The 12,930-nt window shown below is 53.3% G+C and overlaps 1 protein-coding gene across 1 annotated transcript in view; it reads left to right on the top strand.

The window, feature by feature from the left end:
- OSBP2 (oxysterol binding protein 2) overlaps positions 1-12,930 on the top strand; it is a 117,404-nt gene that overhangs the window by 77,172 nt on the left and 27,302 nt on the right. The window contains 1 exon segment of the mRNA XM_056342587.1: positions 6,978-7,228. Coding sequence (XP_056198562.1) covers positions 6,978-7,228 — 251 coding nt within the window.

The raw sequence follows: 12,930 nt of genomic DNA, 5'->3' as shown, positions 1-12,930 counted from the left end.
GCAACTGCATTTGTAAAATCTTCCTGGTGCGAGAGGGAGAGGAGGATTTTGCAAAGTTTGGTAGCTGTTATGTGGGTTACTGTGCTGCCTGGGGCTAGCCCTGCTCTGCCATGCTTGCACGTCATGGTAGCCCTGCCCAGTGCTGCAGGCAGAGGGCAAAAGCAGCGGTTTTGGGCTTGGGTTGTGCTCCCACGTGGCTGATGATACCTTGCATGCTGGCTCAGCCCGAAACCTCCACCTCAGGGCCACCTCTGGCTCAGGGTCCCAGCAGGCGTCGCCTCCAGAGATGCTGGTACCGAGCGGTGGGCCCTGTCATGGGCAGTCCGTGGTTGGTGCAAAGCTTGACTGCAGGAGGGAGACGGGGATGGATTCAAATTGTTGGTTGTCCCTATGTGCTACTGGGGCATGGGGAGGTCTCCAGGGGACACTTGAGCTTCGGGAGGGCAGGGAGGCCTGGGATGATGCCATGGAAGCTGTGCTGACTCATCCAAGGCACAGGACTGAGAGGAACCTTGCAATTTGTTGTCAAATATTTGCTGCTAGCCTTTCATGTTTATTTCCTTGGGTAGCTTTTGTTTGCTGTAGAAGAGTGACATGAGTTCTTGCTAAATGTCTGTCTTTCGTTACAAACCTGGCTTGTATCGAGGAGCAGGGTGAGCCAAGGTGAAGCTCACGAGCTGGGGGTGTGCTGCTCCCTGAGGGTGTCCAGGGGCACCTGCACATCAGCACGGATGGGGAGTCCCAGGCTGGGCAGCCCCCCTGCCAACCCACTGGAGGTTTGCTGCTTTAGGGAGGATCTTTCTTCTGTGGAGAGCAGATGGCAGAGCTGCTGCTGGCAGCACCAGCTGGCGCCTGGCACAGAGAGAGAGGGACGAGGGTCAGGTCGAAACACCACTGTCCTCCTTCGCCAAAGGAGGGGGATCCGTTGCAGAGCCCCTTCCCTCTGCAGGGGCAGGGTGTGCTGTGGGCTGCATTGGAGGGTGACGTGGTTGGAAACCATGTATTAAAATAGTATTTGTGTCCTTGAAGGATCTTCCCTGTGTGAAGGGAGCAGGGGTGCCTTCCTGGCTTCTGCAGAGCCTCCAGGCTTTTTGCCGGTTGCAGCACGCAGCCCCCTGTACACCCTGGCCCTGCCCCACTAGTGGATGTGGGTTTGAGGTTTAATTTGAGTTAGGAGCTGCTGGGAGCAGCCTGGGCTTGGAGCTGAGGATCCAAAAGGGCCAAACTGGTGAAAGGTGTGAGGGCAGCATCCAGAGGCAATGAACACAGAGCATCTTCCATCTCAGCAAGTTCTCACGGCCCTGGTTCTGGTTCCTGCTCATACCCTGCTTGTGTTGGAAACCCCCTTCAAAGCCATCATGAAAACTCATTTTGGGTTGGGATGCACTTGCTGTGCTGGACAGTTTTGCAACGGGAGTCTGTTGGGTAGCGCCTGGGCATCTGAGTGTTCCTCACCATCACCCTCGTGCAGTCCTTGCTCTGCCAGCTCTCCCATTGTGGTGGAGCCGTGCTGGGCCAGTGAGGGATGCTGCCCTGCGTTGGCTTGGCATCTCGTGCATTGCAGTGGCCTTGGTGAAGAACAGTTTTTCCTTTGTCAGGTCTCTTCCAAGTTGAACCTATCAGCCATTGCCAGGGATGGAAAAAACAGCTGGGAGTCATTTTTGCTTCCTCCCTAGCTTCTAAGCATTTAGGAATATAAGTTTCTTCAACTTCCAGGATGTTTTGCGATCTTGAATCACTGCGGTTAGGAAACTCCCCATTTGGATGGCTCTCGCACCAAGTGGTGTGACTTTGCTGGGCCCATTGCAGATTCGCTTCTGCAAATCGCCTGCTGTCTTTATCCTCAGATGAGGAGTCCTGGACGGAGCCTCCCTCCCTCTCTGTGGGTACTCTCTGACCTTCAGGGTTTTTACCAGCCTTAGCAAAGCAAAATGCAGGTTTTTTTCCTCGCTGAATTGATACAAAAGCTTGAATAAGGGAAGGATCCCCAATGCTGTGGCATTTGGCCATGCTCCAAGCAAAGACCTCCGGGCAATGGCTTGCGGCTGTTTCACCTCTCTGGATGAGTGAATTCTTTATCCTCAGCAATAAGAACAAATGTTGCTGCTCCTCTCTCCTCCAGCACTTTACAGATAACCTCCAGCAGTAACTGTAAGAGTTCGTGGGTCTTGTGCTGCCACAACAAAGTGGCATCCCTGCAACCATCCTCTGCTAAATGGGGAAACAAGGGGCTGTCCAGACCCTGGACAACCCTGTCCTCTACCCTCTCGACTGTGCCACAGGGACAGGCAGGAGAGTTCTTGTTGTGGTGGTTGTCCTGGTGGTACCAAGAAACCAAAAGCTGGGTGGAAGTCGCGTGGAAGCAGGGCTCTTCTGCCTGGATCTGGGGCAGCTCTTAGCCACAAGCTGATGGATCTGAGAGGCTGCTGGTTGCTTGAGGAAACAGAAGGATATGTGTTCCTGTGTATTTTGGCTTTGGTCAGCCTTCTCCCGAGCTTCTAGAAGAAAGAAGTACAGCAGCACTGGTCCTCCCACCTCCCTTCCTGGGGCTGGAGAGTAGTGTGCTGCTGGCAGCCTGGCACTGGAGGATGCTAAAGTCTCTGGTGAGCACTGTGTGTGGAGCAGGTGCAGAAGGATGGAGCGGGGGAAACATGAGGATAACTTAAAAAAAATAATTGTAAGTGCACACACTGCTCTTCTGCTCGTGCTAGTGGTCCCTGTGGGGCTGCAGTTTGTGTTTTCCTGGCCCTTTTTTAGGATGCTTTTTCTGGTGCTGCATCTGTAGGTGAAGCCAAGACCTCATTCGACCTCCTGGCTTTTCCAGAGCCAGGATTTCACTAGTGACTATCTTTACAGTCAGAAAAAACCCAGGTAGCAAAGTGAGGGATGAGTAGTTTCAGGGAACTTGGTTGATTGTGCTTGGCCTGTGCTGGTGCCTCAAGGGTGGTAAGAGGCAGAGTATTTCAGTGCTGGGGGGTGTTTTGGTATTGATCATGGTTTGGAAACCCATCCTCAGAACTGGTGTCAGTGCTTCACCCTGGTGGGGTGGCCGTGCAGTTGTCTGGGTGCTTTGCATGATCGTTTCTGCTTTAACTTGCTCTGGCTTGATTGTAGCTGTGACATTCGTGTTTCCTTCTTCCTGTGCTTTGATTTGAGGTAATTACAGCAAATTACGTTACTTGAGATATTTTTATTTTACTGTGAGTCACAGAAGCATAAATTGGTCCAGGTCTCTGTGTGTCCTGGGTGCAGAGGCAGTGCTGGTTATGGGGATGTGCTTACTGGGGACAGGTGGAGGTTATGAGGTTTCTGTCCTTTGCGTTGGCTGTGATTTCGCTCCCGTGGCAGCGTTGCATATTGCTCCCCATGGGTACACCATGACCCTCTAGCCTTAAGATCCTGTTTGAAGCCTGCAGCCTCAGCAGAGGGTCTGACACCCTGTTCCTCCATTTGCACAGGCAAGAGGGGGAAGGTGGGATCCTGCTGCCCACCCCATCAGCATCCCGGCAGAGCAGTGCAGGCAGTTTTGGGGCAACTGGGGCAGCCAGCGAGGGATGTTCAGCTCAACTAGCTCAGCCTGGATAAGCAGCATCATGACTCGCGTGGTCTGACTCAGGTGCCTTTCCCCTTTTTCCTGGGTTTTGAAGCATTTATGTAATTCTGCACAGTGATTAAAAAAAAAAAATAAATGGGCCACGCTTGTGTTCGCGCCTCCTGCCTCAAGCTGAGCATAGAGGCAGGGATCATTACTGCAGCCTCGGTAAACGGGCAGTGACAGGCAGGAAGTAATGCCCTGGCAAAGGATGGAGCCCGTCTGTCGCCATGCAGTGCTGTCCCTGTGTCAGAGCGTTTTAATGATGGGCGGAAATCCTCAGGCTGTGATCTGGGATTGCATTTGGGAAAGGTGATCCAGGATCCGCTCTGGGAAGCATGGAGCATCAACAGCCCATGGGAGCCGGGGCTTCAGGGTGGCCCTGTGGCACTTCTCTGGGTGGGAAAAAGCATTTTATGTAAGGAGAAAAGGGGGAAGAAGTGAGACTGAGAGATTTTGGGGTTAAATACTGCCTCAGGACAGGCAAAGAGATGCTTCTTCCTGCTTGGCACAATTTTTGCAGTTTTTTAACAGATAAAAACATCGTTGGAAAGTATTACCAATATCTGCAAACAGAAGTATTGCGAATTTGGTTTGTCCCCTTGAGTCCCACAGAGTTAATGGTGTTTTTTGACATAATTAGTGGTGGTACATGCCTGACTTGTGTTTGCAATGAAAGCTGAGCTAGCATGTTTGACTTCTGCATCTGGTACTGTTATAAAACACTATAATATATTATAAATTGGCTGTTAAAGACTGGCATCATTAGTGATCGGATCCTGGATGCTATGGAGGGTAGTTCCTATCTGCATTCTGGAGCACAGGCAGCTTGCACAGCCCAGGAGGGGCTGCTGGGATGCTCATGGGGAGAGCGTAGGTGGGTGTCTGGAGAGAGCAAGGGGCTCTTGGACTGGAAATGGGTGGCTGTGGCTGGGCTGAGCTGTGTAAACGCCACCCCCATCCTGTTTCCACCCTGTGTGCAGTTTGCACCCCTGAGATCTGGGCTGTGTTTGGATCCATGCCTGTGGAGATGCTGCTGGGGTGTGTGGTGTCATGGCCTGAGGGCAGTGCCCCAGGATGGAGCTCCTGGACCAGCACATGGACCTTGCAGCTCAAGTGGAGCAGGTTAACAGCCTGATCAGAGGCGATAGCTGTGAATGGAGTCTTGCAAGGTGGAACTTGTGTTGCTGTGCAGTAGGTCTGCTGAAAGCCCATGCGGTATTTGATGGCAGAGGAAAGTTGCATGGGAGACCGTGAAAGGAGGATTCACACCTCTGACCAAGATTGCCCTGGAAAGCCTTGTGGGGGTGGCTCTAAGCAGCAGTAGCAGCACCATGTCCATCTCCCAGTGAGCGTCTGGGCACTGCAGGGTACAGTGTGCTGTGTCCTGCAGATGCACCAGCTCAGGGCAGGTACAAAGACAATAGTCAAAGCTCAGGAGGATGTGTATACACTGCCAGGGATTCAGAGCGCCTTTGTGTGCCCCAAGATGAAACGCACTATGGAAATACTTGAAACAGAAAGTGGACCTTAGGGAGGTTTTGGTTACTTTACTTGCTGGTGGATAAGTGGCTTAAATTTTCTTGCTAGACCTTTTGCAGATGGCATGTACAGGATGCCTGTGGTGTAAGACCATGCCTGTTGTCATGGTACCTCTGTGCATCCTCCTGGGACAGAGCCCTTTGAAACCTGCATGCTCCCATTTTCTTCCCCCTACCTGTCCTCTCCACCTGTGCCAGAGACTTCCCTGGTGGCGTGTGTTTCCAAAGTGCTGGTCCACCAGCCATGCAGCTCGCTCAGTAGCTCCCCAGGCTGTTGATGGGAGCCGGCCCTGCTCCCAGCACCTTGGCCGGCTGTTCATCTTCCTCAGGAAGGTCTTGGTTGGTTTCCCATGGGTGCTGAGAATGCTGGCTCTGATAGTCCTTTGTCCTTGGTGGCCACAAACTGTATTGTCTCCTGGCTTTAACAGCAGCTCCTTGTGTTTGTCAGAGATTTGTGTGCTGTGGATGCTTGGGGCTGGGTGGTGGACAGACCAAATGGTTGTGTTGGGAGGAGACGCCCTGGTGCTTCATGAGCCACTTGCATTCTGCTCTGTGCCCTGTTTCCCAGCAGGGCTTTGATTGCCCCAGCAGGGCAGCTGGGGTAGATCCTGCTGTGTAGGATAAATCTTATCCCCGGGCTACACTTCTTTGTCCCATGAGATACTTTCTGGGTAGCTTCATAGCCACAAGTGTGATGGCTGAACATCACTCTCTGTATCTAGAGCATTTCCAAAGGTCTTATAAATGAGCCAGGAATAAAACCCAAGCACCCACACAACAGTGAACTATGGGCTTTTCTCCTTTCCTTGCAGCCCAGAAAGGGGATGTGCTGCACCCCATTGTAAGTGAGGCATCCCCGAGGTCTGTGCTTTGCAGCATTGCAATGTCTTTCAGCCTGGCTGACTTGGAGGAGATCCTCATACCTGCCCTGGTTCACCCAGAAGCTGCCAGGCAAGTTTTGCTGGTCCCCATCTCTTTTTAATCCAGAGACTGATGTTTGAGGGAGGGGAAATTAAGGGGCTGCTCCCTGCTCTGCTGCCTTGGTGGTTTTGGGGTGTACCTGGAGAAACCTTTGATAAAATTTAAACCTAAGGATGGGGTGCAGGTGCTGTGCAGGACCTGCTCTGCTCTTGTGTTTTGTATTTACTTGGGGCAATGCTGCCCCTCAGAGCGATTCACCTCCTCTGCCTTCCCTGGGGGAGTGGTGGGATGATGAGAAGAAATGCTGCTTTATACTCACTTGGTTTTTGGTTGGTTTTCAGTTGGTTTTCTGGTTTTAAGACATCCAGGTGTTCTGAAATTGCAGGAATAACCATTTCTGCTGTACCTGAGATGCTGATCACGGAGTTTTCTGCTTTCTGAAGATGTGATGATGGTTTTGGATAAAGGCTATTACTCCCCCCTGTGTCTTTGTGACCTTTCCCTTGGGTGAAATAGTTTATCCTGCCCAAAGCAGACCTTGCAGAGCTCCTGTGAGTTTCACTTCTGGTGCAGGGTGAGTTGACACTGTGGAAAAGGGAGGTTTGGCATGTGACCCTTGCCAGTAGCACCAGCACGCCACCCCCCATGCCACCCCCTATCACTCAGCCTTAGTAGCCCTGAACCAAATCCTGGTGACAGCCACAGGAGTCCTTCAGATGCCTTGGGGCTCAGGGTGGTGCTCCCACATTGCCGCTCCACACCATGCTCTGCTCCTGGGGAGCGTGGTGGCCATGACCCCCAGCCCTGACAGAGCTGCCTGCGTGCGGGAGGAGGCAGGAGGTCCCCCTGCCCGCTGCCATGGTGGTTAGTACGGTCCGGGGGTAACCATGGAAACTGTTTTTTCTCCATCCCTCCCTTTGCAGATGACTCGGGCGATGAGGAGCCCGCCTCGCAGTCAGACAAGAGCGAGCTGCATGGCACGCTGAAAACCCTTTCGAGTAAGCTGGAGGATCTGAGCACTTGCAATGACCTGATCGCGAAGCATGGGGCGGCCCTGCAGCGCTCGCTCAGCGAGCTGGAGAACCTGAAGCTGCCAGCCGAGAGCGGTGAGAAGATCAAGGCGGTGAATGAACGAGCCACGCTCTTCCGCATCACCTCCAATGCTATGATCAACGTAAGTGCTGCCGGCTGAGGCACCGCGGTTTTGAAGAGGCAGAGGGAGAAGTGTGTTTTCTCCTCCTCTTCCTCCATTGTCCTTCTTCCCCCTGGCACGGCCCCGTTTACTCCCTGTGCACCGGCTCTCTGCAGGAGCTGTGTGTTGGCTCACGGGGCTGGGGCACGGCTTGGGGCTCGGTGCCGGCTCAGCACCACGGCGTGGGGGTGGGAAGTTGGGAAGCTGCAGCCTGGGAAGCGGGCATGGGCGCGCGTGAGGGAGACCTGAGATATAGGTCTGTTACATTTTATAGTGTGCTTTCTGCTCCAAAATAGGATGTTTTGGATGTAAAGCTGGGTAATGAGGCGGTTTGGAGTGCAGAGGGGCTTTCTGCTGTTCCTGGGGGTGGTTTTGTGACTGGCACAGCAATTCGGAGCCCATTGCCTGCTGCAGAGGCAGACCCACATCCTCACTGAGTTCTGTAAAGCTGCTTGTGTTTTACACGATGGGGGAATTTAACCCTGGCGGGGTCCGAGAGCTGTCTCGTGCTGGCTGTGTTCTTCCAGCCCGGCTGGTTAGACGTTGTGAAGCGTGTACTGGCACCAACGCTGCTCCCTGCCTTGTGCAGTGTGATGATGCTTTCTGATTATTTTTTGGACAGCTTCTGTTTGTGGGGTGAATCTGCCTCCATCGCAGGGAGATGACCCTTCTTGGGGAGCCTTATATTCTCTGGGGAGGGGAAGAGAGAGGAAAACTAAGTGAAATATTTAAAGCAAAAAAAACGCAACCCCAACAAACAACAACAGCCCAAAAACCTAACAGAGCTGGAATCATATGTGAAGGCAGAGCTCGGGGAATTGTGAATGGAGCAGTGCTGTCGTTGTGCTGTTCCAGCCCTGGGCAAAAGGAGGTCGTGTGTTCTTTTATGTGGGCTTTTAAAAAAATAATAATCATCTTCAATGGGAGCTGGAGGGTACTTGGGAGCCCTGAGGTTGCAGCATCCTCCCAGTCTCCACTCAGGATTTTGTAGCCATGGGGGGAAAGGGTTTCCTGAGACGGTGTTTTGTGTTTTGGAGCAGCTTTGGGGGTGCCCGTGCAGCACACTCCCCGTGGAGAGTTTGTCAAAGTTTTTGGAGTGGGGATGGCAGTGTTGCGAGCGGTGGGAGGTGATGGTGGAGCCCTCAGTGCTGCCAAGGTTTGCTGTTAGGAGGCAGACTAGTGATGGGATGTGGGCAAGGAATTGCTGGGGAGAGGATTTCTCTGGCAGCCTTTTGGGAAGAGATGAGCAGAGCAATATTGGCTATGTCCAGCCCAGAGAGGAGGAGGTTGTGGTGGTTGTGACATGATGAAAGCTTCAGCTAGGCTGTCTGGATGGTGGAAAATAGCATGAAAACTGTTGTGCAGGGAAAAAATGGTAGAAAGGTGGTTTGTCCAAAACACTGAGCAGGTGAGAGGGGCCAAGGAGGGAGTGAAGCCTTTGTTTTCAGGTGGGTGTCAAAGGTCTGTTTTTAATAGCATCCTTTTGTACTTCAGCTTGTGGCTGAGCATCTTGAGGAGATGTCTGAAGGGGAAGGGCTGAAACATGGAAGAAGCAGGATGGGAGCAGAGTGGCAGCTCCAGGGGTTTGGTTACGGCTGTCACAGCTTCCTGCTGAGCCTGTCGTTTCAGATAGAACTGTGGGCAGGGGATGCTGACACCGAAGGAAGCAGCGATACTTTGCAGGGGATGGATTAGAAAGGCAAGAGGATGGTGAACAGGTCTGGGGGACCAGGAGGGAAGGGGTCCGACAGCCTGACGACCCCATCATGGTGGGGTGGTGCTCCCAGCTCTGCTGTCGCCTTTTCCTGCACAGATTTTTGCACCTTGATTTACCTTTTTCAGTATGGGGTGATGCCTTCTGCAACTGCTGCGTGCACCCTGCCCAGGGAGTCTCGTGGAGTGGGGGGGTTGCTCTGTGCAATGCAAAGGTCCCAAAATCTCCCGTATTGAAAGACAAAACATCGCTACAGGGAAGCACATGGAGTCAAGCCATCTCCTGGCAGTAGGTGAAAATACACCCTGCCCCTGCCCCTGCCCACCGCGATCCCTGCAGGCTTCTCAGGGCCACACATCTCACGGGAGCACAAGGTGATTTTGAGGTGCTGGTAGTGCCTTGCAGGAGCAATTAAACCACCCTTATTTGCCAGCTATTCCCCAGAGAGGACTGAGCTAGCAGTGACAGGCTGTTGCCGGCATGTGGATACTGCATGTCCACGCTCTGCCCTGGCTGTAGCACCAAACCTTGCTGATCCGCTCCACCCAGCACAGCCAAATCCTGCCTCCCAGGGCATCGCCTCTGCTGGGGCAGCAGAGATTGGCTTTTGCAGGAGACGCTGTGGCTCACGTCCATGCCTTGGCTGGCTGAGGATGGTGACATGCAGTGCTGCTCGATTGTTGCCGAGATTGCGCTGCGTTCACTTCTTTTTCAGTTGCATGCTGGAGCGATTTAGGGGGGTTTGGACCTGTGACCCGCCAGCTACAACAAACCCCCAGGAGCTGTCTGCCCTTTTTGATTTTTATTTTTTTTTTTTTTTTTACTGCCCTTTTACTGAGCAGTGCTGGGCTCACAGGAGCAGCCTGGGGCTATGTGCTTAGGTCTTGCTTCTGGCTGCTGGGATCTGTGTGGCTGGTGTTCCCCAGCTGGCAGGCAAGGGACAGGGCAGGGCTGGGCTTTGCTGCCTGCAGTGTGAAGGGATGGATGCTCCAGGGCCAGTGCTTGTGGTTTTTGTCCAGCTGTGTGTGATCCAATTATGTAAATGTCTGAGGAGTGGCTACAAGCAAGTAGAAATAAATAAATATATATGTAAATGAAAGAGCTTCACTGCAAAGGTGACCTCCTTGCTGAATGCTCTGGGTGCTTCTCCTCTGGAGATTGGGAGGAGAAAGTGGCTCGGGCTGTCCCTGGGCTGGTGATGCTCAGAATGATGGAGGAATGTTTTGGCCGAGACATAGTGGGATATGCTGGACCTTTGCATTACAGGTGAGGATCTAAAATACAGAGGTGCTGACTGCTGCAGGGCTTAAATTTAGGGCCAGACCTCTGCGAGCCACCTGTTTGCTCTGCCCCCATCTGTGCCTGGAGATCTCATGTAACACCATGCCAGGTGAGACTCGTGGCAGAGTTCGGCCTTGCTGGGACCAAGATGCCTGGTGTCAGTGGGGCTGTGAGGAGCAACGAGGGGGAGACACAAAAAAGCAAGTCAGTCTGCCATGGGGGAGGAGTGGGAGGTGTGTGAAAACAAGAAGCCACAAATTAAGGGGGTAATTAGAGGAAGAGAGATGAAGAGCGCTGCGCTGTATTGCGTAGACTCATCCAAAGAGCAGGGAAGGCTCCTGTCTCATAATTTAGCAGCAGACAGCAGGCAGGAAGGCCATGTGGATATGCTGAGGAAGCCAGTTTGGGCGTCAGGAAGAGCTCACAGGGCTGTGGGTGGTGCTAGAAATGGTTTTTTAATGGGAATGGGGTTTGCTACAGTGAAGCTCAGAGGCAGCCAAACTGTATGCGAGCGTGCAGTAGCTGTTCTCCTGGCTTGCTTTGTGCTCCCTTAAGGGATGTGAGCTAGGAGAGCAGCAGGGCTTGGGCTTGGTTTGTTGTTCCTGGGTTAGTCGGCATTTTCCCTAGAAGTTTATGAGGAGCGGAGGTGGAAGAAGACTCTGCTGGGTGGTGCAGCCCAGGCAAGGAGGGATGAGAGAGGCAGCCAGGGCAGAGGTGTGGTGCGAGGTGGGAGATACTGAGCAGGCAAGGTTTTGCGAGAAGGGAGCCCTGCACAGGCTGGCAAGGAGCAGGCCGTTTCAGGGACATGAAGGACTCCATGACTGCTCTTATGAGAGGCCACTGTGCTGGTGGCCACCCAAGCCTGTCATACAGAGGATGCTGGCACCCACTTTGAGGCAGGCTGACTTCCCCACCCACGTTTTCCTTTCCTGTGGGAACAGATCCATTTGGAGTACTGGCATCCCAACACACCAGCAAAGAGCATCCTTCGCCCCTCTGAACCTGTAGGGAGGGGTTTTAAGTATGTGCAACACAGTGCTGGAACCAGAAGCGAGATCGATAATGATATGTGCTGCTTCATCCCTGGGGAAGGTGGCTGTGGGTTGTTTGTTTAAGCCTCTCCGGGATGCCCAGCCGCATTCCAGAGGCTCTATCCTCCAGCCCTGGCAGCATTTCTGTCTGTGGAGCCCTCTGGGGCTGTGCTCTGGCTCAGCAGTAGTTATGGGGTGGCCCTGTACCATGAGCTGGTGGCTTGAGGAGTAGCCAGCTTCTCCCTGTGGCCATGCGTGGCTCCTGGAGACTGAGTGGCATTTGCCCAGTGGAGGCATCCACTCCTGGGTGAGTTGTAGAAGGTCTGAGTGCTGGAGCTGGGGTGATTACAGCTGCTCAATTATTTATTTGGAGACCTCCTGGGTGCCTGTGCTGGAGCAAGATGTGCTTCCCCAGAGCCATTCCTCTGCCCTCCCAGGGCCCAGTTTCACTGCTCTTTTTGTGAAGTGCCGAGTCTCCCATAGGGATGCTGCTGTGATTAATCCGTACTCCTGAAATTGTTGCCATGTTAAACCGGACTGATGTTGAGTATGTGCTCTGAGCAGCATCAGGTTCACCAGAGCAGCCTCCAGCCCAGTGTGTGATTTCTAATGGTTTATTTTAGTGATAGGTTAACTGCCGTATGTGTCTGTGTGTGCTTGCAAAACTGCTTAAAGCTGGTAGGAAACTGAGTCCCCGGGATCTCTTCCCTGGGGCGACCGCATGGTTGGGGGTGATGCTGCCTGTGCAAACCTGGCCAGGTCCCAGCGCAGAGCCAGCTGCTGGCACAGGGTGGGCGTGCAATGCTGTCCCTCAGGGTCCCCCAAACCCATCACGACACAGGGAGGCTGACTGACCCGAACTCTTCTTCATAGTACTCCAGGCAGCTGGGGCAGGGAGAGAACAGCAGCCCGCGGGGCTGCTCCCAATACAGCCAGTGGGGCTGGAGGAGCCTCCACCCTGTGCATCCTTATACTACAGGGGCTAATTCAGGCAATGCACCAAACAAGCTCCAGCTTCAGCCTCCGGATTTACGTTGTTAGTGGCAGGGATTGCCTCCCGCCACTGCCCTCGATGGCCCCAGGCAGATGCTCTATTGCCTCAAATCAGAGCAAAACCCTGCAGCGGGGCTGGCTTTCTCTTCCCTGTGACTATTGCAATGGTGATTGTGAAGAGGGAGCTTGTTCTTGCAGGTAATGCAGCCCGTGTTAATTATCTGTGCTATGCTAACAACATGCACACTAATCAGTGCATTGCAAACGATGTCACTGACCCAGAAAACCCCCAGCCTTGGGATTAAATCTTTAACCCAGCCCTAATCCTTGTCAGATGAGAAGGCTGCAGCGAGGGGTCTGCATGTCCTGGGGTGGTTTTGCTGTGGATGCACTGCGCTGATGAATAAGTAACTGGTGGGTGCTTGCTGTTACCCAGGGGAGGTGGTGGAAGGTGGTGGGTGTCACCCTGGGTTCTGTCCCTGCCTGCACAGCTGTTAGAGTGGGACTGGGGTCCAGGGGTTGTTTAGATGCAGAGCCTGGCCCCTGTGCTCAAAGCTGCTGTGACTTTCTTTGGAGCATCCTTTATTGCTTTTTTAAATTTAGAGGTGTGAGGGTATCTCTGATCAGATTCATCCAGACAGGCGGCGCCTTCCTCCAGCTCCCTT

Source organism: Falco biarmicus, chromosome 1, assembly GCF_023638135.1.
Source record: "Falco biarmicus isolate bFalBia1 chromosome 1, bFalBia1.pri, whole genome shotgun sequence".
Classification (NCBI taxonomy): domain Eukaryota; kingdom Metazoa; phylum Chordata; class Aves; order Falconiformes; family Falconidae; genus Falco; species Falco biarmicus.
This window is presented reverse-complemented; position numbering and strand designations above follow the sequence as displayed.